This window comes from Scophthalmus maximus, chromosome 7 (assembly GCF_022379125.1).
Source record: "Scophthalmus maximus strain ysfricsl-2021 chromosome 7, ASM2237912v1, whole genome shotgun sequence".
Lineage (NCBI taxonomy): Eukaryota > Metazoa > Chordata > Actinopteri > Pleuronectiformes > Scophthalmidae > Scophthalmus > Scophthalmus maximus.
In genome coordinates, this window is record NC_061521.1 from 7,342,839 (window position 1) to 7,369,229 (window position 26,391).

The 26,391-nt window shown below is 42.8% G+C and overlaps 2 protein-coding genes and 1 long non-coding RNA gene across 4 annotated transcripts; 2 read left to right on the top strand and 1 right to left on the bottom strand.

The window, feature by feature from the left end:
• The first annotated feature begins 1,119 nt into the window (after positions 1-1,119).
• On the top strand, positions 1,120-2,694 carry c7h11orf96 (chromosome 7 C11orf96 homolog). The gene has a single exon (XM_035643351.1). It carries the CDS (start codon positions 1,488-1,490, stop codon positions 1,866-1,868), a length of 381 nt encoding a protein of 126 aa, XP_035499244.1. The 5' UTR covers positions 1,120-1,487; the 3' UTR covers positions 1,869-2,694.
• A 6,869-nt stretch (positions 2,695-9,563) lies between these two features.
• ticrr (TopBP1-interacting, checkpoint, and replication regulator) lies at positions 9,564-23,302 on the top strand. Of its 2 annotated transcripts, none has more exons than XM_035643348.2 (21): positions 9,564-10,619; positions 11,413-11,650; positions 12,028-12,260; positions 12,938-13,172; positions 13,521-13,659; positions 13,804-13,931; positions 14,184-14,387; positions 14,539-14,678; positions 15,016-15,116; positions 15,353-15,446; positions 15,758-15,840; positions 16,028-16,255; positions 16,526-16,613; positions 16,857-16,929; positions 17,205-17,333; positions 17,468-17,558; positions 17,698-17,756; positions 18,138-18,409; positions 18,926-21,089; positions 21,377-21,505; positions 22,589-23,302. In XM_035643348.2, exons 1-21 carry the CDS (start codon positions 9,954-9,956, stop codon positions 22,705-22,707), a joined length of 5,613 nt encoding a protein of 1,870 aa, XP_035499241.2. In that variant the 5' UTR covers positions 9,564-9,953; the 3' UTR covers positions 22,708-23,302. The 2 variants fall into 2 exon arrangements, with proteins under 2 accessions (XP_035499241.2, XP_047189420.1); XM_047333464.1 differs by having other exon boundaries at positions 21,380-21,505.
• On the bottom strand, positions 14,182-26,362 carry LOC118315785. The gene is made up of 4 exons (XR_004794945.2): positions 26,029-26,362; positions 17,185-17,305; positions 14,535-14,656; positions 14,182-14,323 (listed from the first exon to the last, which is right to left on the bottom strand). It is a non-coding gene; the product is annotated as an uncharacterized LOC118315785 (long non-coding RNA).
• Between the last annotated feature and the right edge of the window lie 29 nt (positions 26,363-26,391).

The window sequence follows — 26,391 nt, forward strand, 5'->3', positions numbered from 1 at the left end:
CACAGTTTAACCCTCCTTCACCTATGTTTACATGTATACAGTGTTAACACTGTAAGCAGAGCTGCCAGTTTCTTCTCCAGACGCGCACCCATCAGGGTGAGGACTGCTGGATCCCTCTTAAGTTACATGATTCATTTGAAGAGTTCGCCCCTTTTCCTGCACAGAAGAGGAAATCCACCGCTTGTGTTGGCTCATTAGTATGTCTACCTATCCTTTCCATATTGAGCTAAGCAGGTGAACGACGGTATTTGATCCTGACAAAACAATGGGTTGGTCAATTGTCAAAACTTATTTTTTTTGTCTTTTACGGTGACGTTGAGCGTTGGATAAAACATTGTTTTCTGGTTATTTTAGGAACATTTAAAGTCAGGAAATATAAATTAACAGTGGCTATCAATCAATCCTTTTTCAACACTTCAATTTACACTTTTTACAGGTTTAACCCAATTTGGCTGGTTGTTGTGATCGAATTTCACACAAACTGTTTCTGAATCTGGCCTAACGCATGGATTAAGAAGCAGCAAAACTTTAAATGTTATGCATTATTACTCAAAAATAACAAAATTGCCACAGAGTTGAATCAACATCTCTCTGAGTAAATATTAGCTTTTCAAAAGTGGTCATTTCTTGCCATGCCGAGCTCAGAGGATTGCCCGGCCCCTTTCTGTCTGGGACAGTGCAACATTGTGGGAAATGTAGCGTGTGTTATCATTTGAGTCTTTCAACCTTGACTTTGATTTGTGGAAACTTTTCTCCCTGCCCTGATTCTATTCCCTGTCTTCCCCTCCCCTCTCTTCCAGTCATTCTCCCCGACTCGACTCACTCCCTTTTACCGTCTCTACATACCCCCCCCCCCCCCCCCCCCCCCCCTTCTACAAATCTGTCAAACACACACACACACACACACACACACACACACACACACACACACACACACACACGTTCTCTTTGCATATGTTTATTTTAAGGGGGTGACTAGCTGGCTGACTGCTCTGCAGGCTGGAACCATGACTGAAAGGGAAGAAGGGGAGTGGGAGGGACCTGGCACAGGGAGTAAGGAGGGAGGGAGGGAGGGAGAGAGAGAGAGACTGAGTGGGTACTGAGCTGCTATAAAAGACAGTGTTGGAGCTGCCGGTGGCATCAGCTTCAGCAGAGATTCACACATTCAAAACAAGAAGCGGCCCGAGCGGATGCACTCACACTGAGGAGCGAGGAGCAGACATTGACAAGAACAGTTGAAGAGCAGTTGTTTTTTTAAAGATTGCTTATCTGCAGTCTGCCTGGACTTGGAGGTTTGACTTTGGATGGACTCTTGCATTGGTGCTCCAGAGAAACAGACTTTTCTTCAAACAGGACAAGTCACCAGAAAGAGCCAGGAAAGACAACTTTGAGGCTCTCTAACTGTCTTGCTCCAACTGCTTTCACACCTAATTCATTTGTTTCAAAGAATATTGGGTTTCGTTCCCCTCTGGGCTTCCTTCTGACTAATGGCTGCTGTGCGTTCGATGGTAATGGAGGCCTCTGGCTTCCACGTCCTGCCAGCCCACCTTATGGCCTCAGCCATGGAGGAGTTCCCCCAGCAGCTGCCCGTCCCTAAGGGCCCAGCTAGGGGCAAGAGCCGCTCCCGTCGACCACGTGAGGCCCGCTTCAAAACTCAGCCCGTTACCTTTGCTGAGATTGCAGAGGTGGAGGAAGAGGGCTCCTCTCCGATGGAGGAGGAGAGGGCACGTCGCTCCTTCCTTCAGTCCTTGGAGAACCTGCGGCGGAGCACACAGACCCTCCACTGCCCGCCGGCGGCCCATCACAGCTGCACCCCCACACCGACACAGGCCAACCTGGACTCCAGTGACTCCGACTCCACCCAGTGAGTGCCGGGACGTGCCCACCTTCTAGCACCCGCGTCCCCTCGCTTCGCCTTGACGCCGCTTCAAATGGAGGCCTACTGAACTGAACCAAACTGGCCGTTTTGCCAGCCTGTCTGTCTGTGTGTGTAAGCTGCTGCTTTCATGCAGAGTCTGCATTTAATATATACTCATACTAACATATCAAAATGCAGTATGTAGTTCGAAGATGCATATCTGCAAAGATCTCTACCAGTGCCAAATGCTGGTTATACTAGTAATGAGAACAAAGGTAGCAGATGACGCAGTGTTGAACACACCACTCTTCAAATGTATTCCTTTTCTATTGCCGATGTCTAAGAGAGAAGCTTGAAAGATGGTTGATATTTTTCCATTTTAAAGTTGTAAAGGTATTTTTGTGTCAATCCAGAGTTTTGTACTAGACCAGTCACCACGAAAAGGACTGTTGAAAAATGTTAGTATTGTGACTTACCACTCTGTACATACTTTGACTAAGCATTGTACTGAGCATCCTGAGTGACCTGGCCATCACTGAAGCAGTAGACTACGAATACGGAAGCTTGGTAATAAAAGTTGTTTTCCAGCTTCACAATGAATGGGAAATCTGCTCTTGCTTCAATTCCTGAGCAAAGAATGCCTTTCTTAAAGTCTTTATTTATTTTATTATTTTGTTCATAACCAAGCAGAGTTGTAGATGTGATATTTTATTGCCCTCACTTCTAAAGTCCTGACTCTCAAAGAAAACCATAACCTTTATACTTTATATTTGTTTTACTTTATACATATATGTTACAATATTTGTGATATGTACTTGAATAAATATTTTCAATTATTTTGAGTCATTTTTCTTCTTTCCTTTTCATTTGAAGTGCAGTTGTAGAAACAATTACTTTAGTGGGGAATGAGCTGAACATAATGAACATCATTAACTGATGAACGTGACATTTTTATATCAACTAAGTGGACACGCAAATTAAACTATTGCAAGTAAACTATGACAAGAAGCGTAAAGGTCAATTTGTCTCAGCACAAGGGGAATATTATTGATCCTGAAATATTGATGTATGACAGAGACATCATAGATAAGAGGGAGAATCCTAGATTACATAGAAGACGAAGTTGTGAGAAGTGGGAAGTGTTGTGTTGCCTGACTGTCCATCGCCACTGTTCTCATCAAGCTAAACTGATGTCTGTCACATACGTAACCACTCGATCTGAGTCGGCTGCCTGCTTGCTGTGCTGGTGACGCACTTTCAGTAATACCAGGTTCTCATCAGTGAAGCCACAGCAACCGCCAGCCCGCCGAGACAAGTGCCCTCTGGAGCCGCACAGAGAGCCACTGCAGCTATTTGTCCTGCTGCTAATAACCCTCTTCTCCGAATCCATTTGTGACACTGACAAGTGTAACGTGATGCATGACTTCTATCTGAGGGTGAGTCAGCACATGGAGACGGAGGTACGGGGGCTCTGTTCGAGTACGCGTTTGGGCTACATGGGACTTCACTAAATACAATAAAGTTTAACTAGATAGACAAGAAAATCTGCAAGAGAGAGACGATTGCTCTGGACGTCTGATCACTTAAGTTTTTGATAGTGATGTGTGCGACATGAGGAGATGTAATACAGATAGAATATCAGTATTTGCGAAACGGGAAAGTTCTGGGGATGACCAATCATAGTTAAATAAAAAGCCTGGTTTTATTCTATATTTTCCTATTGGTTACAAATCACATGATGATAATAAAACAAACATGACATTAGCCAGTCTCTCAGCACTTTCCATTGTCCTTGCTCTGTCTGCAGCAATCACCTCCAAGCCCATTCTTTGCCACTTATGACGTACTGTAAATCTTTAAAAACCAGTAACAAATATAGTTTAGTTTAATCATTATAAAAGGTGAAGTGAACTCTTTAAAAAGCTGGGTATTTAAGTTTCAAGCAAACTCTAGTCAAACATTATTAAATAGTGCATTTTTATGGTGACTATTTCCAGCTGAAGATTAATACCCATTTGCTGCGCCAGTAAGAATTTATGGCATCAGGACTAAATATTTGGGACTGACTCAAAATAGACAACATGTTTTTATAACTTCTGGACAACATTGAAAACTATGGCACAGAAAAATAAATCTGCTATGCAGTTGATACTTGTTTGCAGCAATTTCCAGCACTGTACATTAGGGTCTTTTCATGGCATAGTACAAAAAATACAGAAAATTTCCTGTGTGACTTTCAACAATTACACAGTGTGTGGCCACAATCTCATATTAAATATATATAGTGGCGCAACCATCAGTCACCTCCTCTACATGGATGACATCAAACTGTATGCCAAGAATGAGCGAGACTTCGACTCACTGATCCACCTCACCAGGATCTACAGCAACGTCATCGGAATGTCATTCGGTCTAGATAAGTGTGGTCGGGTGGTATCAAAGAGAGGGAAGATGATCACAACCGAGGGGGTCGAACTACCAGAAGGCAGCATTGCAGATGTTCAGGACAGCTACAAATACATTGAGATCCCACAGCAAATTGGAATCACAAGGAGGCCGCAAGGAAGTCAGCCACAGGCCAATACCTACACAGAGTAAGGCAGGTCAGAAAAGTCGGCTGGATGGGAAAAACAAGATTCGAGCCATTAACACCTATGCCCTGCCAGTCATCAGATACTGCGCTGGCATAATAAGCTGGCCAAAGGAAGATATAAAGGCCACTGATATCAAGACAAGGAAGCTCCTCACAGTGGATGGAGGGTTTCATTCCAAGTCCAGCACCCTGAGACCTACACTAAGCAGAGGGAGAGAGGCCAAGCACTTGTGAGCATTGGACCCAATGTCAACCATGATCCAGGAATCCATCAGGAAGATGGCCCCCAAAGATGAGCTACTACGTGAATACCTTGGGCAGCAGGAACCCGATAATGCAAAAGAGGAGGATGAACCATCATGGAGAGACAACCCCCTACGGCATGTAGCACCAACAGATAGAAGAGTGGCTGATATCAAGAAATCCTACCAGTGGCTGGAAAAGGCTGGACTGAAAGATGGCACAAAATCACTAATCATGGCAGCACAAGAGCAGGCACAAGATCAATAGAGCCAGGGGTCTACCAGGCATAGTGTACAGGAACACGTCCCACAGTCACAATGGAAATCACCTCCTAAGGTGATTGGTAATGACCGAGCTAAGATCCTGTGGGACTTCAATATCCAGACTGGTGATGGCTAACAAACCAGACATTGTGTTGATCGACAAACAACAGAAGAAGGCGGTCGCAACAGATGTGGCAATCTCGAGCAACAGCAACATGAGGAAGAGGGAACACGAGAAGATCGAAAAAATACCAATGGCTGAAAGAGGAGTTGGAAAAGATGAAGGGAGTAAAGGCAACAGTGGTTCCAGTAGTGATCAGAGCACTGGGGGCTGTGACCCTCAAATTGTGAGAGTGGCTCCAGCACACTCCAGGTGCAACATCTGAGGTCTCTGTTCAGAAGAGTGCAATCCTAGGAACAGCTAAGATACTGCGCAGAACCCTCAAACTCCCAGGCCTCTGGTCGAGGACCCGAGCTTGAGGAAGACACACCAGGCAGTGAGAGGGGGACATATATATATATATATTTATATATATATATATATATATATATATATATATATATATATATACACATATATATATTCAGCACTGACAACACTGACCTGAAACAAGACACAACTGCTTGTCTCTTAACAACAACTTCTGGTCTTCCAGCCAATAAGGACGATGGAGAAAAAACTGCCCACAGTGTATGAAAGGTTTACATCTCCCCTCATCTCTGGCACAAATGTACACATTAGTCATCGTATAGTGCTTGTAGAGCTGTCATACTTACCCACATCCACAGAAGAATTACGGTCTGCTTTAATGTGTAACAACGCAGCTCTTGCAGCAAATGCGTCACTGAGATTTTGGTAAATGAGTGTGGGACAGTCTTGAGCGAGAGAAAAACAGCGTTGACAGATTGGTCCAATTCATGCCTCCACTTTTTTCCCTCTTCTTCAGCATCTTTTTTATCTTGCAGAGGAAATTAGGGAGTGTGCGAGTGGATCACAGAAATGAATCTATTATTTTTTTTCTCCCACCAAACAAATCTTATAAATTAGGACACTTCATTCCTAATTAGTTTAACGGTCTGACTGGAAAGTGTGACAGATGCTTAGTTTCCCAAAGCTGGAAAGCAAGTCTAAAGACTGATTGTGACCCAACTTTGAGGATGATGATTGATTTTCATGTTTGTGAGGAGTCAGACAATCCTGTGAGGATGAACAAAACACTTCTTCCACAATGTTTTGCGAAACCTTTGGACTTTCAGACCTCAGTCCAATTCAACAAGGGTTAAATCTTTAACCCTTCAATGATCTGTGGTGGAAACCAGACCTTATGGAGCCCTAAAATCAACAAGAAACAAGTGTAGAGGAGTTCAAAGAGGGGTCATGCAACCCTGCGATGTGTATTCGTGGACAAGCTGGCAGCAGACAAAATAGCCTAAAAAGGGCAACCGTCCGTTTCAACATTAGCAGATAGAACAAGCTGTACAGACACTCAGTTGGCTCATAACAGACAGTATAACCTGAAACCTTCTCGACTTGAGATGAGCTGTAGAAATACAGGATCTTGTTGAAGTCCAAGTGTTTTCTTTTCCTTACTGTAGGCGGGATGGCTAGATGTTTGCAAGGGCGACATCACTTCTTTAAGTGCACTACTGTAATGACAGTGGGTGTCTGACAGGCCTGCCAGCAAACAGACACATTTGCAGAGCTTCGTACTGCACACGTTTTCTGAAAGGTACTTTGGGGAAGTGATTAGGAAATCCAGCTTCCTGACAAGTCATCAGTAATTCCATTTATTTATTCAAATGGAAAGGACTCAAATTTCAAAAATGACTTAACTAAATCTGTTTTGGTCCTGTTGCCATAGTACAGGAGAACGAGTCAGGCACTGTTTGAAGTGTTACAGCTGTTTGAGATTACAGCACTATGGGTGAAAAATCGTCTGATGAATTATAGAGCCAGTTGATAAAATGTCAATTTTATAAAAATAAACAATTGTGTGACCCACTTACTTTAAATGGTAATGGACTGTATTTATATAGAGCTTTTCTAGCCATATAGACCACTCAAAGCACTTTACAGGAAATTCACATCCACCCATTCATACAGCACTGCTATTTACCACACAATTTTCTGTCAGTGTCGGAAGAGCCCTCAGAGGCAAGTTGGGGTTAACTCTTGCCCATGTGTACTGGCGGAAGCTGGGATCGAACCGCCAACCTTCGGGTTGGTGGACGAACGACTCTACATCCGGAGCCACAGCCGAATGCTGAGAGTCCATTTTACTTTGTTACCATTCACAATGATCTAGGTTTACCCTGTCCTCATCACTCCCAGCAGTGTCTGTGCACACATTTGTTAAATAATATGCATCTGTTATAATCTCTTTTTACTCTGTCCAATATATTTTCATTTGATTTGGCATCTTTCTTAATCAAGTGCAAGGGATTCAATATATTAGGAAAGTGGTCCGAGTGCCACATTAATACACATTAATAATGTCCAAAAGAGCTCACATCTGCAAACCTGCCCTAATCGCATTGTCATTAATCTTTGTAAAGCATTTGTAGCAATGGATGCATGATGGCCAATTGTCTGATTAATCTCCATTAAAATGCAATGAACTCATTTGCACTAATATACTAATGTTATGATAGGATGGTAGTTTTACCTCTGTTATAAACTTGAGTAAGTACTGGACTTGTTAAAATTAGTGTTTTGCTGTGGTCATTAGGATTCATCCTAAGAGGAAGACTACTGTCCATCACTACGTCAGTAGTCATTTTGGACCATAATATTGTAGTTACTCCAAGATACCGTTTTTAAAACCCACGTGAAATCCTAAATGTGCACAAGTTTATGTAGATGGCTCTAGTTCAAGTGAGGACACTTTTGCCCAGTGATGATATTTCGGCTGTTGTTGACTGTTTGTGGATCAGTTAGAATTAGATGAAGTTTGGGTTAAAGGTCAATTGTAAGGTATTTAGTTCTAATGGTTAATGTTAAGGTAAGGGACAAGGGAAAGCATCATGTCAATACGTGTCATCGCAGCTATAGAGAGACCAATATGTGCACATGTATTCACACGATATTTGTTCAGCCACATGTGTTTACTACTTTGTTTGTTGTCTTTAGAGCTGCAAGCTCCTGAAAGCATCCCTGACCTACATCTTGGTCTCATGACTTTATAGGAGGAGCCTGGTGGGACTTTCAGGATGCTTCTTTGATCTCTCCCTCTATTTCAAAGCTTTTTCCAAGCTCTTCGTCTCCCCCTGGTGCTTTAGAAAAGAGGTGATTAAGGATGCGAAACAGAAGGTGACCCACATACCTCCTGCCCCAGTTTTCTGTTTCTTTAAATCTTTCTTTTTAGGGTTTTCCCCTCAAGCACTGGGGGGGCCTGAGAAAGATGCTTCACTTACTGCTGTCCATGTGCTCTGATAAATAATCTGGAAACAGTCAGGCTTGAAGTTTTCAAGTATGATATAATACCTTTTTTACAGGTTTTGGCCATAGAGGTTTCCAAGGTTTCAATGAAGACAGGAGTACCTTTTTACTATGTAAACATGTGCTGTATGTACACGACTAGAGTCTGCACAATGCTGTGGCTCAGTTTTTTGTTGTTGTGTTGTTATGTGATGTTGTTATGACAAAGAGTAAAAATATCAGATGTTTGAATATATTCTCAAAAATACCATACAGTCTAATTTGTAGTCTCTCTCAGTGCATCCTACTTCGAAAACATTGTAAATCCAATGAAAAGATCCAGGCCTCCGGATCAAAGCTAAAGTTGCCCTGAATGAGAGTTTTTCCATTTAAGGCAGTGAAAGAAAGAATGAACGAGGATGCCAAGCTCCCATTCTCTCTGCTTTACTTGGCAAACCAGAGCAAGTCATCAGTGGACCAACATGAAAAAAAAACTTCTCTCATTTTTATTTTAGTCTCTTTCGGACACAAACCAAATAAAACATACTTCATTAGTCAATAAACCAAACCCCTCAAACATGTTTACAGTGGCAAATGCCATGCACAAGATTCCTGTCGTTTTGACAAGTTAGATAGGCTATGTCTCATCTTTGGGTAAGTTTATCAAGACGCTCCCCAGACCCAGTGACATGCTCTGTGTCCTTCTGGAAGTTCAAAATGTTCAGATTTAGTTTTAAATTCAAGCTCTTGTTGTAAATATTTCCATAACTTTATCCCTACTGCGTGGTATGTTTTCATTCAGTATTTTGGTTATAGGTTTTTACATCAGCTGTTAATTATTTTTAGATATTTTAGATATTTTTTTGTATATATTTAGTCATATACTAGTCTATACCACAACTCATATTGTTATCCCTGTTATTTTAAGGTTCATAATTTCCACAAACATAGAAAAGAAGAAAGTGACAAGGCAGTTTGTGTGTTTTTAAAAGTTAAATGCAAGCGGTGCACGTCTGTCCCGATTTGCCTGCTGTTTAGTGCAGATTTGATTGATGGCGCGTGTGTCCAATAAAAACTCAGCGTTAACGCCACCTTGCCTACGCTTATTTCTGACCAATGAGATTGTTGTTGTTGCGGAATGCAGCTAATGACAGTCAAGGGGGCGGGCTTTCGTTTGAGGAGCGCGAACCGTTGAGGGGAAGGACGGGCACGAGAAAATGGCGAATCGTCAGTTTAGGCGTGCGAACAATTTTATGAGGACTCTTCAATAGGCTCAGACGTGTCTCCCTTCCAGTGTTACGCACTACTTATTTCGAACTAACAGCGTCATGCTAGCCGGAGCTAACTTGTAAAAAAAACCAACTTAATTCTCGGTCGCTACGACAGCTAGCTGGAGTTAGCTAACTGAGGTTGGCAGCTGTAGGTGGCGTCACTGCGGCCACAGACAATGAGCAACACGTACGGCCAAAGGTGGTAGTCCCATGACATCCGGGTTGAATACGTTTGGTGGAGTCCGACTTGTGCCCATGGCTTGTGAGTGAGTCGAGGGCTCCGGAGCCACACGCTGCACGGGACGCAATGGCTTTACACAACTTGGTTTTTGTTATCGATGTGGACTATGGAGGTCGCGATCCGGGCGATCAGCTGGACGTCGGGAACCGCTCCGTGAACCGAGGGATACTGCACATTCTGCTGCATTTCGGTTACAAATACGGATTCGACAAGGTGCGCTGGGGTTACAAATTCTTCCAGTGCAAGACCGGGCGCAACGCCCGCCTCCTGTCAAGAGGGTCCGACTTCAAGGAGCTCCGGCACAAGACCTTTGAGGACTTCGAAGCGGAGTTCGAAGGCAAGTTCGACGCGAAGGACAACCCGTGCCCCTCTCGGCGGCAGCAGCAGGTCTGTCGGTCCGCCTCGGTTCAGGACGCGCTCAAAGAAACCCTGCTGGACTTCCAGTGGGACAGGCCGGACATCACCTCTCCCACCAAACCGTCCCCGAGGCACCGGAGGTCGAGGCGGGCCGGCGGGCCGAGCGCCCCGCAGGAGGACGACGGTTCCGGCGACGGGAGGAACGTGGTGTTCGTCGTGTCGCAGTGTCCGCGGTCCGGGACGCAACTTGGGGACTATCTCAAGCGCGAGCCGCCCGCGGAGGCGCCGGAGCTCATCATACCCAGGGGCCTGCACGACATGCTGGCCCAGCGGCGCGTCGCGCTGCACTGGATTGACACCGCCTCGACCGTGCAGGTGAGTGCAGCTGGACAATAACGAGATATAGGTGCTGGTAAAAAATATTATTCGACAGCATATTAATCCTACCTAACCGTGGGGGATTGTGATCGTCAGCAACAAACCCACCACTGAATGTGTACGTCACATAGTCAGTGTCCTGAAAGAAGTTTACTGTCATAAAATCATCATTTTATGTTTCATTTAAAGCTTATAAAAGTATTGCTTTCTAAATGTACCTCTCATATGGCACAAGCAGGATGATCAACCTTGAAAAAGAACATGAAGATTAAATGATGTAACTAGATTCAATTCAGTTGTATTTGTATAGCGCCATATCACAACATACATTGTCTCAAGGCACTTTACATAGTGAGGTCATCATTACAATATTACAGGGAAAACCCAACATATGCCACAATGAGCAAAGCACTTGGCGACGGTGGAGAGAAACAACTCCCTTTAAACAGGAAGAAATCTCTGAATCTCACAGAACCGGACTCAGTTGTGGGCGGTCATCTGTCTCGACCGGTTGGGGTGAGGAGAGAGAGGAGGAAGAGAGGAGAGGTGGGCAGAAAGAGGGTGGGAGGAGAGAGAGAGAGGACAGTTGTACAACCGCCGCTTAAGTCTCTACCAGACTGATACTTATAATTACGAAAAAAACTGACACTTATAGATGCAATGATGTGATTAATAAAATATAATTAGATGAACATCTAAGCTTCACTGACAGATAGCTTACCGGTCACAGGGGCCTCACAAGTCCCTGTGAGATTGGTATAAGCAGCCGCAGCCGTTTGTCTCATTGCAGGTGTTGAGGTGTGAGGACCACCTTGGCTCTGACAGGGTGTCTGAGGTCCTGGCTCCGCTGGGTGGCCGAGTGATCCCCCTGGTCGCGCTGCTGAACCTCCGCTGCGTCCAGCAGACGGACTCGACCTTCAGGCCAGAGACCTTCACATTCAGGTCCGGCCTCGGATACCTGTTGTCCTCTGAAAGCCTCTACCGCCTGGCTTTTCCGTCCCTTGGGGGTATTCTGCGCTGGGAGCAAGGTTGGTAACATGGACTCTTACTATTTATCTGGTTTGACTCAAATATGTCTGGGAAAAGTTCATTTGTTAAACCTGTTTATGTGATCTATAGTCTACAAATGCTAAACATTCATGAGAGTTTATGCTATACACCTTCACTGACTTGAGAGTTTAGTTTGTTTATTTGCAAATTTGTGTCTTGATGAAACACATGGCAGTAAACATACACGTGCAGATGACGGGTAAACTGAGACCAGGGGTTGTGTAACAATTTGGTGTGTCAAAAGAAAATACAATTTGTACATGAACCAAACAAACCCAGAGTGATTTGAGATGCTGGAAAAGCACATTAAAACATAAAGCTGAACTTAAACTTGTGTTATTCTTTACCCAACCAGATGATGTGGCACAGAGCTGTGACGTCACGTTTGAGCCAGTGTCTCGCAGACAGAGGCTCCTCCCGGAGTTGGTGGAGGTGTGTATGAAAAGAGTGCTGCGGGGCTGGGACGCCTCATCACTGACCAGACAGTCCACAGAGTCATGGGTGCTTCAGTGCAGAAGTGACCAGGGAACTGCTGCTGCTGCCTTCCAACATCTTCTTTCAGAACTGTCTGCCCACACTCTGCACATGGTGAGATATCCAGAAACGACAGTGCTGTTTAACGTGAGAGGTGAAGGCTCTGATGCAATGTAAAATTGCTTAGAGAATAACAATATAACTTTGACAGCAACAGGTGCTGGTGATGTGCTTTTTGGTTTGCGTTCATTTGTTTTTTGCTATGCTATAATGGAATTTGGTGATGCAACTGTCAACAGTATATGTCAGGTTTTGACGTCAGTCTCTCGGATATCAAGGAGTTCAATTATTTTTAGATGGACTTGTTTGCACTTGCATTTAAAAATGAGTAAAACATTTCAGAAAAAGTAGATGATTCTCCAGGTGAACTGAAAGAACATACAGCATTCTTTATCAAATATTGCAAGTAGACAAGTTGAAGGAAAGAGGGCATACTTTTAAAAAACATTCAGATGTCAACACTTAATCCCCCTCCCAACTCTAAATGAACTGGATGTCTTAGATTTATGATTTATGGAATAAATGGAATTAATGGAACACCTGAATTGGGTGCATAGGTGGTAGTGGCCGTTACATTACATTGTCATGCCAATATCCCAGTGGAACTGAGGGTAGGTTGGAGCACAACTAAGCCATCAGATAGCTGCATCATTTACAAAGATACTCTATTTGAAATTCTCCTCCTTTTGTTTTTAAGCTTACTGATTTTCTTCTCCCACGTTGTTCCCCAGCTTGCCGATGTGAACGACAGCAGCCTGGTGTGTTCAGCCGTCCTCTCCCCCATGTCACACTCTACGGCTCTCCTCACCATTCTCCAGCCTGGAGTCACTCAAGCCAACACTGTCCTGACTGCCGAGAACATCGCCCCCGCCACAGCTGATACATCTGCTGACCTGCCAGATGTTGTGAGCAGTGTTCTCGGAGTAGTGTATGACATCATGGAGGAGGATGGTGACGGTGTCGATGGTAAGGTTCAGTCTTCTTATTGCAGATATATTTCAAGGCAGAAATGCCAAACTAGGTTTGAGAAACCATCACCATTGCATAGTTTTTCCACTATTAACTATTAACTAGCATTGAAAAGTTGATTTTTCAACTGGAAAATTACCACATGATATATATTTTGGTTACAATTCTTTTAAAAACAAGTCTAAGGGATGCCTATCAAGATTGTTTTTTATGTGTTTATATAATATGCAGTTAATGTTTATACCTCATTGAAACAGCAAATATTGAAGGAAGCAAAACATGTTAGATGGTAACAAGACTGTTTTATTATTGCGTTGTTAACCATTTGTTTGTTTGCGCGACCAGATGAGCTAAAGGATCAACCAGTTCCTGAGTGGGCCCAGCAAGAAGTCGGCCATTTCCCACTGACTACAGGCATGTTGGAGACTTGGTTCCCTCAATCAGACCATTCAGGAGTGAGCTCTCATTTAATGGAGTCGATGAGGTATGTGGATTCTGATTTCACAACTTTTTGTTTTATAATTATGGCACCTTTTGACCTAAGAGTGACACAGGTTTATACATTTACTTTAAAACTTTAAAAAAATAAAAAAAGCGATCTGAATGTTTTTCTTAACATTTTGTGCAGATTGCTGCATGCGGTGCCAGAGCAGAGGGAAGAGGAGGAGATGTCTGCCCTACAGCAGGAGCTGATCAGTGGTCTGGCTGAACTGTACCAGACGTCCAAAGGCACAGACAACAAGAGGGGCAAAAAACGTATGGGGTGTACACCACAGTTTGTATATATGTTTTTGACTTTCAGTGAAGATCATGAAGACTGGTAATAAAATATTATGGAAGTCAAATTTTGGATACTGAGAGTCACCTTCACATTTTCCTTTAAGATATAATATTAAAGTGAACAAATACAGGAATTATTCAGTTTCTTGCACTATCTTGTCAAAATCTTTTGGAACATTTCAGCAAATATTATTATTCTCTTTAACGTTTTCCCTGTTTGATCTCCAGGTGGTGCCCAGCGCACACCGGTGAAACAGAAGATGAAGACCATGAGCCGCTCTCTGCAGATGCTGAATGTGGCCCGGCTGAATGTGAAAGCCCAGAAGGACCAGGCTGAGGCCGAGCAGCTGGGGGGAGAGAGCCGGGGGCTGGACAGGCCGGGGAAGAGACGGTCGGGTGACAGGAACAAATCAGGAGGAGCAAACACAATTAGTGAGTATCACTGTCTAGAACTTTACTGTACAACTGATCCGATATCACCCTGCTGTAACCAATGATCTTTCTCTGCAAGCAAGTGTGTATTTTCAAGAGTGTCAAAAATGTTTTTAATATATCACGTAATGTATTGTCTCTCTTTACCCAGGTTTCACTAGTGAGGAAGACCTCCTGTCTCATCTGAAGTCCAGCTACGAGAAGACTCTGGCATTGAGGGACTCATCCATCCTCACTGTTGTCCAGCAGCTCCTGTCTGCTGTGAAAACCTTTCTCGGGGCAGAATCACAGGTAAAGCACGTGGTAGCTTTAATGGTATTTTAAGATTCTGTCCTGACCCACTTTTAATCCGTGCAGCAGACTGCTTTCTATCATTAGATTGTGATAGGTGGTAGTGCTGCAAAACTGTGGATAGTCATACACTGTTATTTCTTTAATTGATGTATTGCCATATTAAGATCTCAAGTGTACGTGTCGGTTGTAGGGTTAAATAACAAGGGTGAAAAATGCTTTTCTTATCAGGATAACATTGAAAACATTCAGTCCATCATATAAAGTAAGTCAGAGTGAACAGTTCAACAGTACTGCTGTGATTAAATTGTATGTTTAAAATATTGTGGCTTTTCAGGTGAAGACCTCCGTGTTTGTCCAGCAGCACCTCATCAAGACCAGCAAATCAATCCGTCAGCTCTACGGCACGACTGCTGATGTTGACAGCAAAGTCAGAGAGTGAGTATTATCTAATCGAGATTTTGCCTTCCTTTTTTAGTCTGACAAAATGTGTCAAACTCAGCTGGCTTTGGTTACTCAGAGTGTGTCTGTTTGTAACTGGTGCTTCCTGATAACATGCGTATCTGTTATTTTTCCTTGATAAATAAAGATTCACATTGTATTTTAGTCTGTAGTTAGTTTTATATACACGTCAGGTTTATTTAGGACCAATAAACATGGGTGGTCTCCTCTAGGTGCCAGTTACAGGCGGTGCTGAGGCTGGAGTTGTGCAGACTTTTCTCCACAGAGCAGTCTGACGCAGTGGATCCCGAACAGATGGCAGAGGAGGTGAGATGCTCACTACTTAGAACTCCCTGGTACATTTTTAAAAAAATGTAATGAAAAGGTCAAAATAGTAATTGCACGTGGTTTCAGCTACAGTTTTAGAAAGTTAGCACTGTCATTCTTCTGATTGTTTTTATTTTGTAAAGAATATGAAAAATTATGGATTCCCCATTACCAGTATTTCAACATGTAATATATATATTTTATTTATAGTGTGAAACCATTTTGATGAGTGGTAAATAAGTCCTGAACTCCACTGCCTGCTCAATAGAGCAAATTTAAATAAGTAAATTCACTCTTCTCCTGTTTCTCAGGTGGCTGAAATGCTCCGGATAATCTCTCTGACGAAAGACCCAGGTTGCCTTACACGGTTCCTTCAAGACGAGGTTCTTCCAAGGTAAGAACCCGATTCTTCCAGAGAAATAATTTTTAAAAAAATGATAAAAGTCTAATGTCTCTCTGAAAACTTGGTGCATCACAGCATTTGTTAAATTCTAATGGGAAACACTGGTTGTAAATGAGCCAAAAATATTTATCATCTGTAGTTGTAAGATTCTAACAATAGCCCTTCTGCATCATGGCAGGTTCCTGACCGCTGTCCCGAGGGTACTGGCAGACATCTACAACAGTCTGGGCACGCAGCTCCCCGAGGCTTTGGTGGCTGTTCTGCCTGCTGACTTCTTCAGCGACGAGTCGGTTGCCAAGGACACCGTTTCCCCTTCAAACTCATCGCCCCTCTCCACACACAGCCTGCTTTCGGATGGCAATGATTGCCTGCAGGACCTGCGGAATCGCTCAGCGAGCAAAAGGAGGTGAGGGGAGACTGGAACTTTGTTGTAGAGACACTGTCCGATGGCAAATCAAGAATGGCTTAGAATTTAAACAAATCTGAGATACAATACCCAAGAAGAAATGTGAACATGAGGATTTTTCTCTTTGAGTGTCACTGGAGAATAATTGTAATGAGCATATGTGATCCAGTAATTATTTTGTACAATTGTTTGAATAAGCCTTACAATGTATATACTTCACATGGTATATGTCCAAATTTCAAGTTATTTTTTTCCCCCTTTTGCTCTCAGGAGTGGGATGCTGACTCGTCATCGCAGTATGACTGAATCATCTCAGGGTCTTCGCCAAATAGAGATACCCAAAAAGACTACAAGAGCTGTAAGATGACCACGTGATTAATCCCCATTGATATCTGTTCAATCATTATGAAACCTCGAGGAACTATTATTTTCGCAATATCTCCAATTGTTGGGTCTGTGCTTAATCAAATGCTTACTGTACAGTGTCTATCAAGAATACCATCACCCAACCAAGAAATATGAGATGGCATTTGCGCATGTATTTCATGGATATTTCAGATTTCTCACTCGTTTTTCTCTCTCCTTTTTGTATTTTCTTTAGTCCAAGTCAAAACTGTGCATTGCCTCAGAAAAGCCGGTCGCACAACCACAACCTCAGAAACAAGAAACGCAAGGTATGTTCTGTTTTACATCTAATGTGACTGCAGTCAATGCGAAAAAGTTGCCTTGTCTTTTTCGTCTTAGACAATTAAACTCCTATGCTGTCCATTAGTTTGCTCAGTGTGTTTGAATTACTTATACTTATGGATCCTGACTGACCCCAGCCTGTTTTTTTTTTACTAAGAACCAAACTACAGTTTAAGTAGTTTTGAAACAAAGCACTGATTTCGCAGTTTCACTATGTTGACATCACAGTACTAAATACAGACCGTGTTCTGCTTATCCACAGAGGTGACCAAGGTGAGAAGAAACCTGTTCAACCAAGAGATGGTTTCCCCCTCAAAGAAGGGGAAGATGCCAAGGAGCCAGTCTGTTTCCGCCGTGGAAGGACTGAAACGCAAGCGATCAAATGATGATGGTAAATTGTTGATAGCATGACAGATCAATTTCAATAAATGCTGTGGTAAAGTTTAATAATCAACAGGCGACATACAATTCCTCCAAATAATCTTTGTTTTTCAATATTTTACCAAGTGACTTGTTCTTTTTTAGAGAGACACAAAATTCTAACAAAGAAGGTGTGTGAGACGCCTGCCCACAAGCAAGTGTCCAGTCGCCTTCTGTACCGGCAGAAAATTGGAAGGTATGTTTGGTTTATTGACAGTTTGCTAATTGATATTTGTTCAAATGAGAAAAGAAACTGTATGACCCATGAATCACCTGCTCTGGCTAATTATTCCAAACTAAAAATGTTAACTATCTTTTCGCCCATTGGTTTTCAGGAGATCTGTCCCAACTGAGGAGTGCATTGTGGAGGAGTCGCCAGTAAAACCTGCAGAAGGTATTTGAGTGATTAGAATATTTAAACTATTTGCTCTGTTAGAAAATGTGATGGTGAAGAATCCTTTATTAGCACAGCAGTCAAAGGGGTAAAGGTTGTTAAATCCATTGTTGCAAAGAAACTAAATCAAATTTATCTTTATGCACCCCTAACCCTTTATGCTTTTACATTAGGTGTTTTAATAAAATTACCTAGAATATTTATGAAGCTTCATTATTCTTGCTTCAATCAATATAAGTGAATTGTAAGTGTATTTTTTGGAAATGACTAATTCCTTTTAAAACCAAAATGGGAAATTTTACAACACACAAAAGCCTTTATCAGTGTTTTTTAAGGCATGCTGGTTATTTTGTCTGTTTTTGTGCTTTGGTTTTGTATCAGACCTAAGGAGGAGTCCCAGGATTAAGAAGTTGGCTCGAAGATACTCCAGCACCTTCTATTCGAGTAGTTCTAGTTCTCAACCTCGCTCGCGCAACTTGGACAGGGCTCTCTCTGCGTCCCAGCAGAGTGTCAGCGAGGTTAATGTAAAAACAGTTCGGTCTCCCATGCGACTTCTTTTTGGGGCTACCGATTCCCCCACTCGTCTATCCAGTCAGTCTGGAGCAGCCAGAGTCACCAGATCACGGCTGTCCACAGACTCCAGTGTCTTTGAGGTAAGTTCTCCATCAGTAATGTGGGTTACTAAAGATACCACATGTACCTGCAGCTGGAGGCTTTTTAGTACGTTCATTGTGTAATATTAGTGCAGAATGATAAATATCTCTGTCAAGTTGTTTTCAGACATTTTCCTGAACTTCCAGAGGGGCTGTGACATTTTCAGAACTTTTCCTGCCAGCTCCCTAGTGAAATTTTCAGAAAACTGTCAGAGTGAGCCCAAATTAAAATACAGCAGGCAGATCTCAGCATTCGAGCGGGCATGTTGATGTCCACAGAGGAACTATTGTCATGTTGTGAACGCTCTGACTCAGACAATCTCCTGCTGCGTTCGTCTGTGTTCATATATGAAGATCTTATAATAAAGCCGTTTTCAGATCTGAACTCTGGAAAATGTCTGAACTACCCCTTTTACTGAGTTCACAGATTTTTCAAAATAAAATTGGAAGTTCAAAGGGTACAAGGGCAAAGTCTAGCATTGTCAAAAATCATATATAGATATTTTCTGTTTTTAGAGCCCAAATAAAACACCAACAAGGTCACCCAGCGGACTTGGCATTGCCATTCTTGGGAACACTACTCCCAAGACACCCAGGAACCTTCGGACCCGAGGAACTCCCAATACTCCACCTTCCTCCAGGATCGGTGTTTTCTCTGGCGCAGAGAGCCCAGCAGCTGGAAGCACTCGTGAGCTTAGTATGGCACTGATGGGCAGTCCTTTTAGATCTCCGGCCAGAAGGACTCTCGTTTTAGAGACGCCTACTAAGCAAAGCCCGGTAAAGAGCCCGCTGAAGGGTATTCTTCGGACTCCGGTCAAGTCCTTGGTTGAATGCGGTTCACATATGCTCAGCAGCCCGATTTCCAAGACCCCCAAGAAGAGCGTCACATGGTCTCCATCGCCACGGAAATTTAGTGCGGTCGAGAACGGCACCGCTTTCAAAGTACCAGAGTCACCTCGCATTTCATCCCGAAGACTGTTGAAAATGCCTCACAATTTCAGTAGTCCCGTCAAAAACACATATACTAAAAGAGACATTTTCAAGACCCCGGAAAAGACTTGCCAAGTAAGTCTAGTTAGAATGTCTGAAAATGAGAGTAGTGTTATTTTAACAAGGTCATCTGAAAAACTTCACAACTGGATGAAAACCCCTGAAAAAACTTACACTGTTTGTGCACCGGAAATACCTCCCCCACAATCCATAACCCCTCCAGACAACCACCTCTCCCCTACACCCAACACCAGAGCTCAGGCCAAGACCCCTAGTCCTAGTCATCAAATGATGACGCGATCTGGACGAACTCCAGGCAAAAGTCCACACATTGTGTCCCCGTGTAAAGCCGCATTTACACCAGGAAGAGGCCGTACTGTTTCAGAAGGACCAGATACTTTGGTTAAGTCTCCAGCAAAGTCCCTGACTAGTCGAAGGTCCGGTCAAGGTGCAAGTACCACCAGACACTGCTTAAGATTCCAGTCTTGTGAGGATGTTTCCTCCAAACTAAACACAGAATCTGCTGAAACCTATGACTCTTTGGAAAAGGACGTGCAGCAGTATACAAAAGGAGAGGTTGGGGCCGAACCTTCCCAATCCTCTGAAACGGACTCGAGTACACACACGGAGTCACAGCAGTTTGATTCTTCACATTTCAACTCTGCTACCACAGATGATGACAGTATGGACATTGTCGGTGCAGAGGTTGTAAAGACCCAGTTTAGTGGTGGTCTCAAGATGAACATTAGCTTCTCACGAAAGACTTCAAAGTCAGGTGAAGACTTTCTGTCGAACGCTGAACTGCGTGTGCCGCACCAAGGTACGCCCGGGCGTAACTATGGCTTCCGGCAGACCCCCGACCGCCAACAGAGGGAGGCTGCTGCGCGTTTGGGCTACGGAAATGATTCCCCTAGATTTTCAACCCCCAGAGGCCCCGCAAGACCGTGTCGACAGAGGGCCACAGGCACTCCAAACCCTTTGACATACCAAGTAGAGATGGAAATGCAAACATCAGGACTCCCTAAGCTCAAATTCAAACGAACCGACTCCATGAACAAAGGCGATTCAGGTACTCAAAGCCCTTTAGTTGGTGTGAAGTCTTCTCAACTGGACAGCCCCTTGGCTTTGTTCTCTAAACACAGAGATCCTGGATGTGTCTCACCATCTGTGTGTACTCACGTCACCCCAGCCAAAAGCACGCCTGGAAAAGGTGGAAGTGTCCAAACTTACATCTGCCAATCCTACACCCCGACACGCCACGCTGGGGGAACAATGTCTCCAGCGGCAATCGCAGAGATTATCCCCCTGACCCCTTCACCTCAGAGTGTGGGGAAGGTGACTCCAGACAATCTCAACAGTTGGCCTCGCAGGAAGAGAGCTCAGGTCGGAGTGGTCGCAGGCAAAGATCGAGGCGTTGTGAAGGGGGAGCCGCTGCTGGAGGAGCTGCTGGAGGAAGCTGAGCTCGGAGTTAGCCGATTACAGGACGTTGAAGACACCGATGAGCCCTCAGGCAACAGAGTTGCACCATTAGCTTTGATTTCCAGACAGCCATCTCCAGTCGCTGCAGGTGCTTCTACTCTGGAGGACTTCTACTGGCTGGAGAGGCTGGCTCAGCAGGCTGACTGCACCGGACCTCAGGGGGGTGACGAAGAAACGATCTGGGCTGATGCAAACGGAGGCGTCAAGTCAAGTAAGCTATGGACTCTAACAAAATGTAAATGTTGTTTTGATAATTAAAGAACTGGGATTACGGATTTTAAAAAAAGTATTTTGATTCACAGTACACGTTTTTGAATTGTGGCAATCGACAGAATCAACATTTTAAAACTGGATATGGTATCTTGGCATTTAAAAAAAATATTTTACAACATTATACAAAGGTCCAGTGATTACTGATTTTGAGTCATTTATCTGAAATTAATGCAGGGAGTTAGAGAATAAAACCTGTTTTTTTTTTGTTCCCCCCACACTTTCCAGTAGCGACTCCTCCCAGCTCAAAGATGACCAAGCCAGTGACAGCAAGTGGGATTTTAGCGCTCACTCACTCCCCGTTGCTGTTTAAAGGGAAAACGGGCTCTGCCAGTAAGAGGACGCCAAATTTTAAAGGTAAGATGTACAGTACACTGCATGTGTTTTACAGTTACGTATTTATTTTGCCTGTTGGGCGCAAAGTTTACCTAATGTAAAAAAAATAAAATAAAAATGGTGCCGCATAAAATCTAATATTGGAACCTCCTTGATGGGTTTATATATCTTTTACTATAGAAGACATCACTAATCAACTAAATTAAAGTTATTGATTGTTTCTGACAATCTAATTCCAGTAATATGATAATCTGTAATATCAGTAACAGAAAATGCACAAGAGTGAGTAATATTTCTAAATACTTGAATCAGTAACCTTTGTTTAGAAATTCATAATTCTATTTGTTTCTAAACAATATCCAGTTGTATACTGGATATACTGGCAATATATCAGGTCAGCTAATGATCAGGTATTGGTATTTATATTTACCAGTGCAGGGAAACTAGCTGGATCAAAAAAACCTTAACAAATCTTGTCATGAGATGAAAAAGTCGAGTTTAGGATTCATTATTCATAATATTCACATGACCAAAGGTATGTGGACAATAGGTTGTGTGTATAAAGATGGAAAAACATGACAGCTCCCAAAAAAAGAAGCCAAATCACCTTGATCGCCCCCCCAGTGGCTGTTGGCTGTTTGTGTTGTCTGTCAAAACATAGATGGAATTAGTTCTATCGAAGTTTTATCAACCATGTCTTCAATTTCTATCGAGGAAAAGTTATTTTCGCGATAATTATCGTTATAGTTTTATCGCCCAGCCCTACTCTCGTTCCAAATGACGTCACCAGTGCAAGTTGTCAGCGCCTGCATCCAGGATATTTTGGCTTCAGTTTTGTTCAATGGGAGGAAGTGGAGACGTCCTCAATCTTAATTTAATATTAATTCGTACTCTCTGAGACGCTAGCCTCTAACTACACTTGAGTTTGGGTGTCTACATACTTTTGACCTTGTTGTAGTATATTTCCTCCTTCCCCAGATGGGCTAGTAGGTCAGAACTCTTCTTGCTGCTTGTAAAAAAATTTAAATTGCCAAACAGGATTTAAAAGTTACATGTACGATGTCCCTTAAAGAACACTCCACATTATTTTTCTCATCTCCGCAGACGAGGCTGCATCGGGGAGGAGGGCAGAAGGGGACGGGGTGAACGTCTCGCCCCTCAGTCAGCCGGTCAGACGCTCAAACACAGGGAGGACCCACAGCAGGAAGAGACTGCTCCACTGAACCGTAAAGCTGTGAGGCAAGCAAAGCAGAGAGATTGTCCGTCCAGTGTTTTCACTGTGAACTCTGAGCCTCAGCATCATTTTGTTAAACGGTGCTTTTGATGGCAGATCTGAGACATATCTGTGAAGATGAATGAATGTCCCCCTCAGTCTCCTCCACCAACACTTGACCCCGACATTTTCTGTTCTCCGCATTTACTTTTGTTTTAATCAGGACTTTTAGAATTTAAGATTAGAAGACGTTTTAACAGACTTGTAAAGCTGCGATTCTGTTTACCCTAACTGTTTCATATTACTTTGTCATTTCAACCATTTCACATTTCCCGTGTGAGCTTTCCTCAAGCTAAATCCTCAGAAAATGGTGATATGAAATGTTGTCGTTGTTTTTCAAAAATCTAATCAGACATTTTACAATCAAGCTCGAGCCTAGACTTGTTGAAAGAAATTTTTATTTGTGTTTATTTATTAGTTTGTCTGTTGTTGTCCTAAAATTGCCTTTGAGTAAAAGGTGGATTGCCTTTATGATCGATTCATGTTGCAAACATTATCTGTTGCCAAAGTCTTATGTAAATAAAATATACATTTTTCTTAATGAATTCATTTATTTTCTGTGATTCTGTCCGTACCCTGATTTCACACAATTCATACTTGTTTTGGAGATTTTTGTCAAAACAGAAAAAGACAAATCCACAGTAATACAAACTAAAACTGTTTGCCTCACGTTGCAGGCTCTCTTCTCTTTCAGTGACTTTTATAACTCCCATTTAACGACTGCAAGCAAACACAAGGGTACCTGGCACTTTCACGCTGTAGTTATTCACCTGCTCAAAGGTAACTGCTCTGAAACGGAATGCCTTTTGTGTGTCCATTATTTCTTCAGAACCACAAGTTGTTTGGGTTGTTACTTGAAAGGATTATCATGTCATTAATATTATTGAAGAGATTAGCTTGGCATCAAACTCCAGTTGTTTGCTGTACGGTCAGATAAGGTGACACCTCCCTTGTTTACGCAGTGCCATTGAAAAATATTCTACCTAGAGGACAACATTTTATGAAAGACATTTCTGAGATATTAATTTAAAAACAAGTGACAATTATTGCAATTTGCATAGTTAAGTTTCAGGATCCTGGTATTGTGAATCCTGGCTTACTACCACAGCAGAATATAAAGAGTCATTGTAAATGTAATTAATAACTAGAGCTGCAACAAACAGTTAATTGATTAGTAATCGACTTCTAAATTAATTGCAAACTATTTTTGATAATTGATTAATCAGTAGTTTTTATGAGAAAAAAATTTCAAAATTCTCTGATTTCAACTTTTTAAATGTGAATATTTGCTTCTTTCTTTGCTCCTCTATTAAAGTAAACTGAATATCTTTGGTGTGTGGGCAAAATAAAACGTTGCGGTTTGGGAAACACAATCAACATTTTTCACCATTTTCTGGACCGAACAACTAATTGATTAATCGAGAAAATAATCAACAGATTAATCGAAAATGAAAATAATCGTCAATTGCAGCCCTAATAGTAACACTGGAGCTTTTTTCCATCATGGCCATTTAAAATTGCTGTGAATGAGGCTTTTTGAATCACAGCAGATATTGTCATATTCCATTGTGGGGCCTTGACCCAACAGTAATTTTCAAATCCTGCCACAAATGATGGATTGTTTTGAGATCTGTTTTCTGCCTTGGTGGTGCAGTGTTTAGCCCGAGGACGGACAGGGCCCGTGTCCAGCAGGGTTTTCTCTTGAGGTGTGAATGTTTTTCTTGAGGTGTGAATGTGCGAGTGAATGGTTGTTTGTCTCTGCGTGCTGGCAAGTTGATGGTTCTGGCGTCCTGTCCAGGGCAAACCCTGCCTCTCGACACACGTCAGCCGGGATTGGCTCCAGCCTCACCACAACCTTCTGTTCGGATGATAATAATCGCCATGGATGGATTCTGGCTCCGCAGTATTAACTTTGTTCTTCTGTACTTTAGTGCTTTCATGTTAACCTCCATTTCCAGAAACCTCACAGGAGCTGCTGCCACCACATTCATCCCACTCTGGTTCCCTTTTTTGCATGGAAGACACACACACACACACACACACACACACACACACACACACACCGTGTGCATTAAGAACTTTGATCAGAGAACTAAATTCCCACTGTTTCCTCTCTAATCCACAGATTAGGGGATTTTATCCTCCATAAGGAGCTCCGGGGGCCCTGAATATAAAACAGTACGGCCCCTGTCCGATCACAAGAGACTGGAGGGGAAACGCTGAACAGGTCAGATTGGAATGACAAAAATAAGACGCATTAAATGCCAGGATATTCAGGTGCACATAGTTTGGTCCATTCACACCAAACGTGTGACAAAAAGTCTAGTCAAGTCAAATAAAGTCAATAGCAACAAGTCAAAAACAAAATGTTTTCTTGTCTTTCTCTCTTTCATGTCACTAAACCTGGCCAAGCTTTTTGGAAATACATAAACTTATTTGCCACAAATTCAGAGCATAAAAAGAAATTGATATTTGCCTCGATAAAGCCCTGGTATACTCTTTGTACTAAAATGATTTTCATAGAAGTTTGTATAGAAAACCATCCATGTGTTTCTACTAGCTATGTGCAAACCTTTCACTGGGGCAAAGGAACCCGAATCATCCTTGTCCTACGTAAAGTCAAATCAGCATCACTACAAGGAATTTAGTTTTATGTTATGATTGATATGGTTTGATCAGTTTAGTTATCCTCGCTTGGTTCTGAGGAGAGACCCCGCTGCTGAGACCGCAGTCGCTCATGTCCTGCAGTATTCCCACCACACACCGTTTCACACTGGTCAAGCTGGCCAGAACAAGAAATGTGACTTCCTGTACAACATGCATTTCACAATAAAACACCCTTAAGAAGGCACTCTTAATCTTAGGGTGTGTACTGTAGGAACAACTTCAAAATGTAATTTCAGTTCAGTTTTCAGCCGAATGAACAAAAAAAAAAAAGCTAATTAGAAAAAGGCATTACAGCCAATATTTATGTGGCTGCTTTCACATGACAGCAGGTCCAAAGCAGATGGTATAACTCGTGCTCTCTCACCAGTCTGTCATTTATATTAACGCATGCATGACGACTGTCACGGTGAAATCATTTTACTCGAAGGTAGATACTAATCCCGAAATACATTTTAAACTCATTAATCTGATTCACAGATATTGCTCTGTACTATGTCCTCGCTACTACATGACCGCACATGAATTGCTGTGCATTATTGCTGCATGCATCAAGTTCGGCAGAAGAGGCGTGGTGTGAACAAGCTCACGCCCCCTTAAAACAAACCTTCTGGGCTGCCAATCCAGACAGAGAGAGCGGGAAACCAATGCAACACGGCTGCAAGCGCGGGCGTTTATGTGTCCCTTCTGAAGCAGCGTGATCCACCTGCCGTCTGCTGAATTATCTTTAGTTTCGGAGTTCATATTCCATTCTTTTTCCTTATTTGTAGCATGGCGTTGGAAGGTTTATGACAAGTGACACGTTGCGGTATATTCTCCTGCTGTTGGCGTTTCTCTCAACTATCTTTAACGTTAGCAGGCTCCCCTTCAACTCTTTTTTTAAAACGATGTCAGAGATACAGAATTTCGACCTGACAACGGCAATGAACTACATTCTGATTGGTTAGCCGTTTTTGAAAGCCTCCTTTGA

Excerpts from the sequence above, each read along its gene's own strand:
- c7h11orf96 (XM_035643351.1), top strand. The coding sequence starts at position 1,488 with ATGGCTGCTGTGCGTTCGATGGTAATGGAGGCCTCTGGCTTCCACGTC.
- ticrr (XM_035643348.2), top strand. The coding sequence starts at position 9,954 with ATGGCTTTACACAACTTGGTTTTTGTTATCGATGTGGACTATGGAGGT. Across the intron at positions 16,614-16,856 it reads CCAAAAAGACTACAAGAGCT|TCCAAGTCAAAACTGTGCAT; the intron begins GTAAGATGACCA and ends TATTTTCTTTAG. Across the intron at positions 18,410-18,925 it reads CAGACTCCAGTGTCTTTGAG|AGCCCAAATAAAACACCAAC; the intron begins GTAAGTTCTCCA and ends TTCTGTTTTTAG.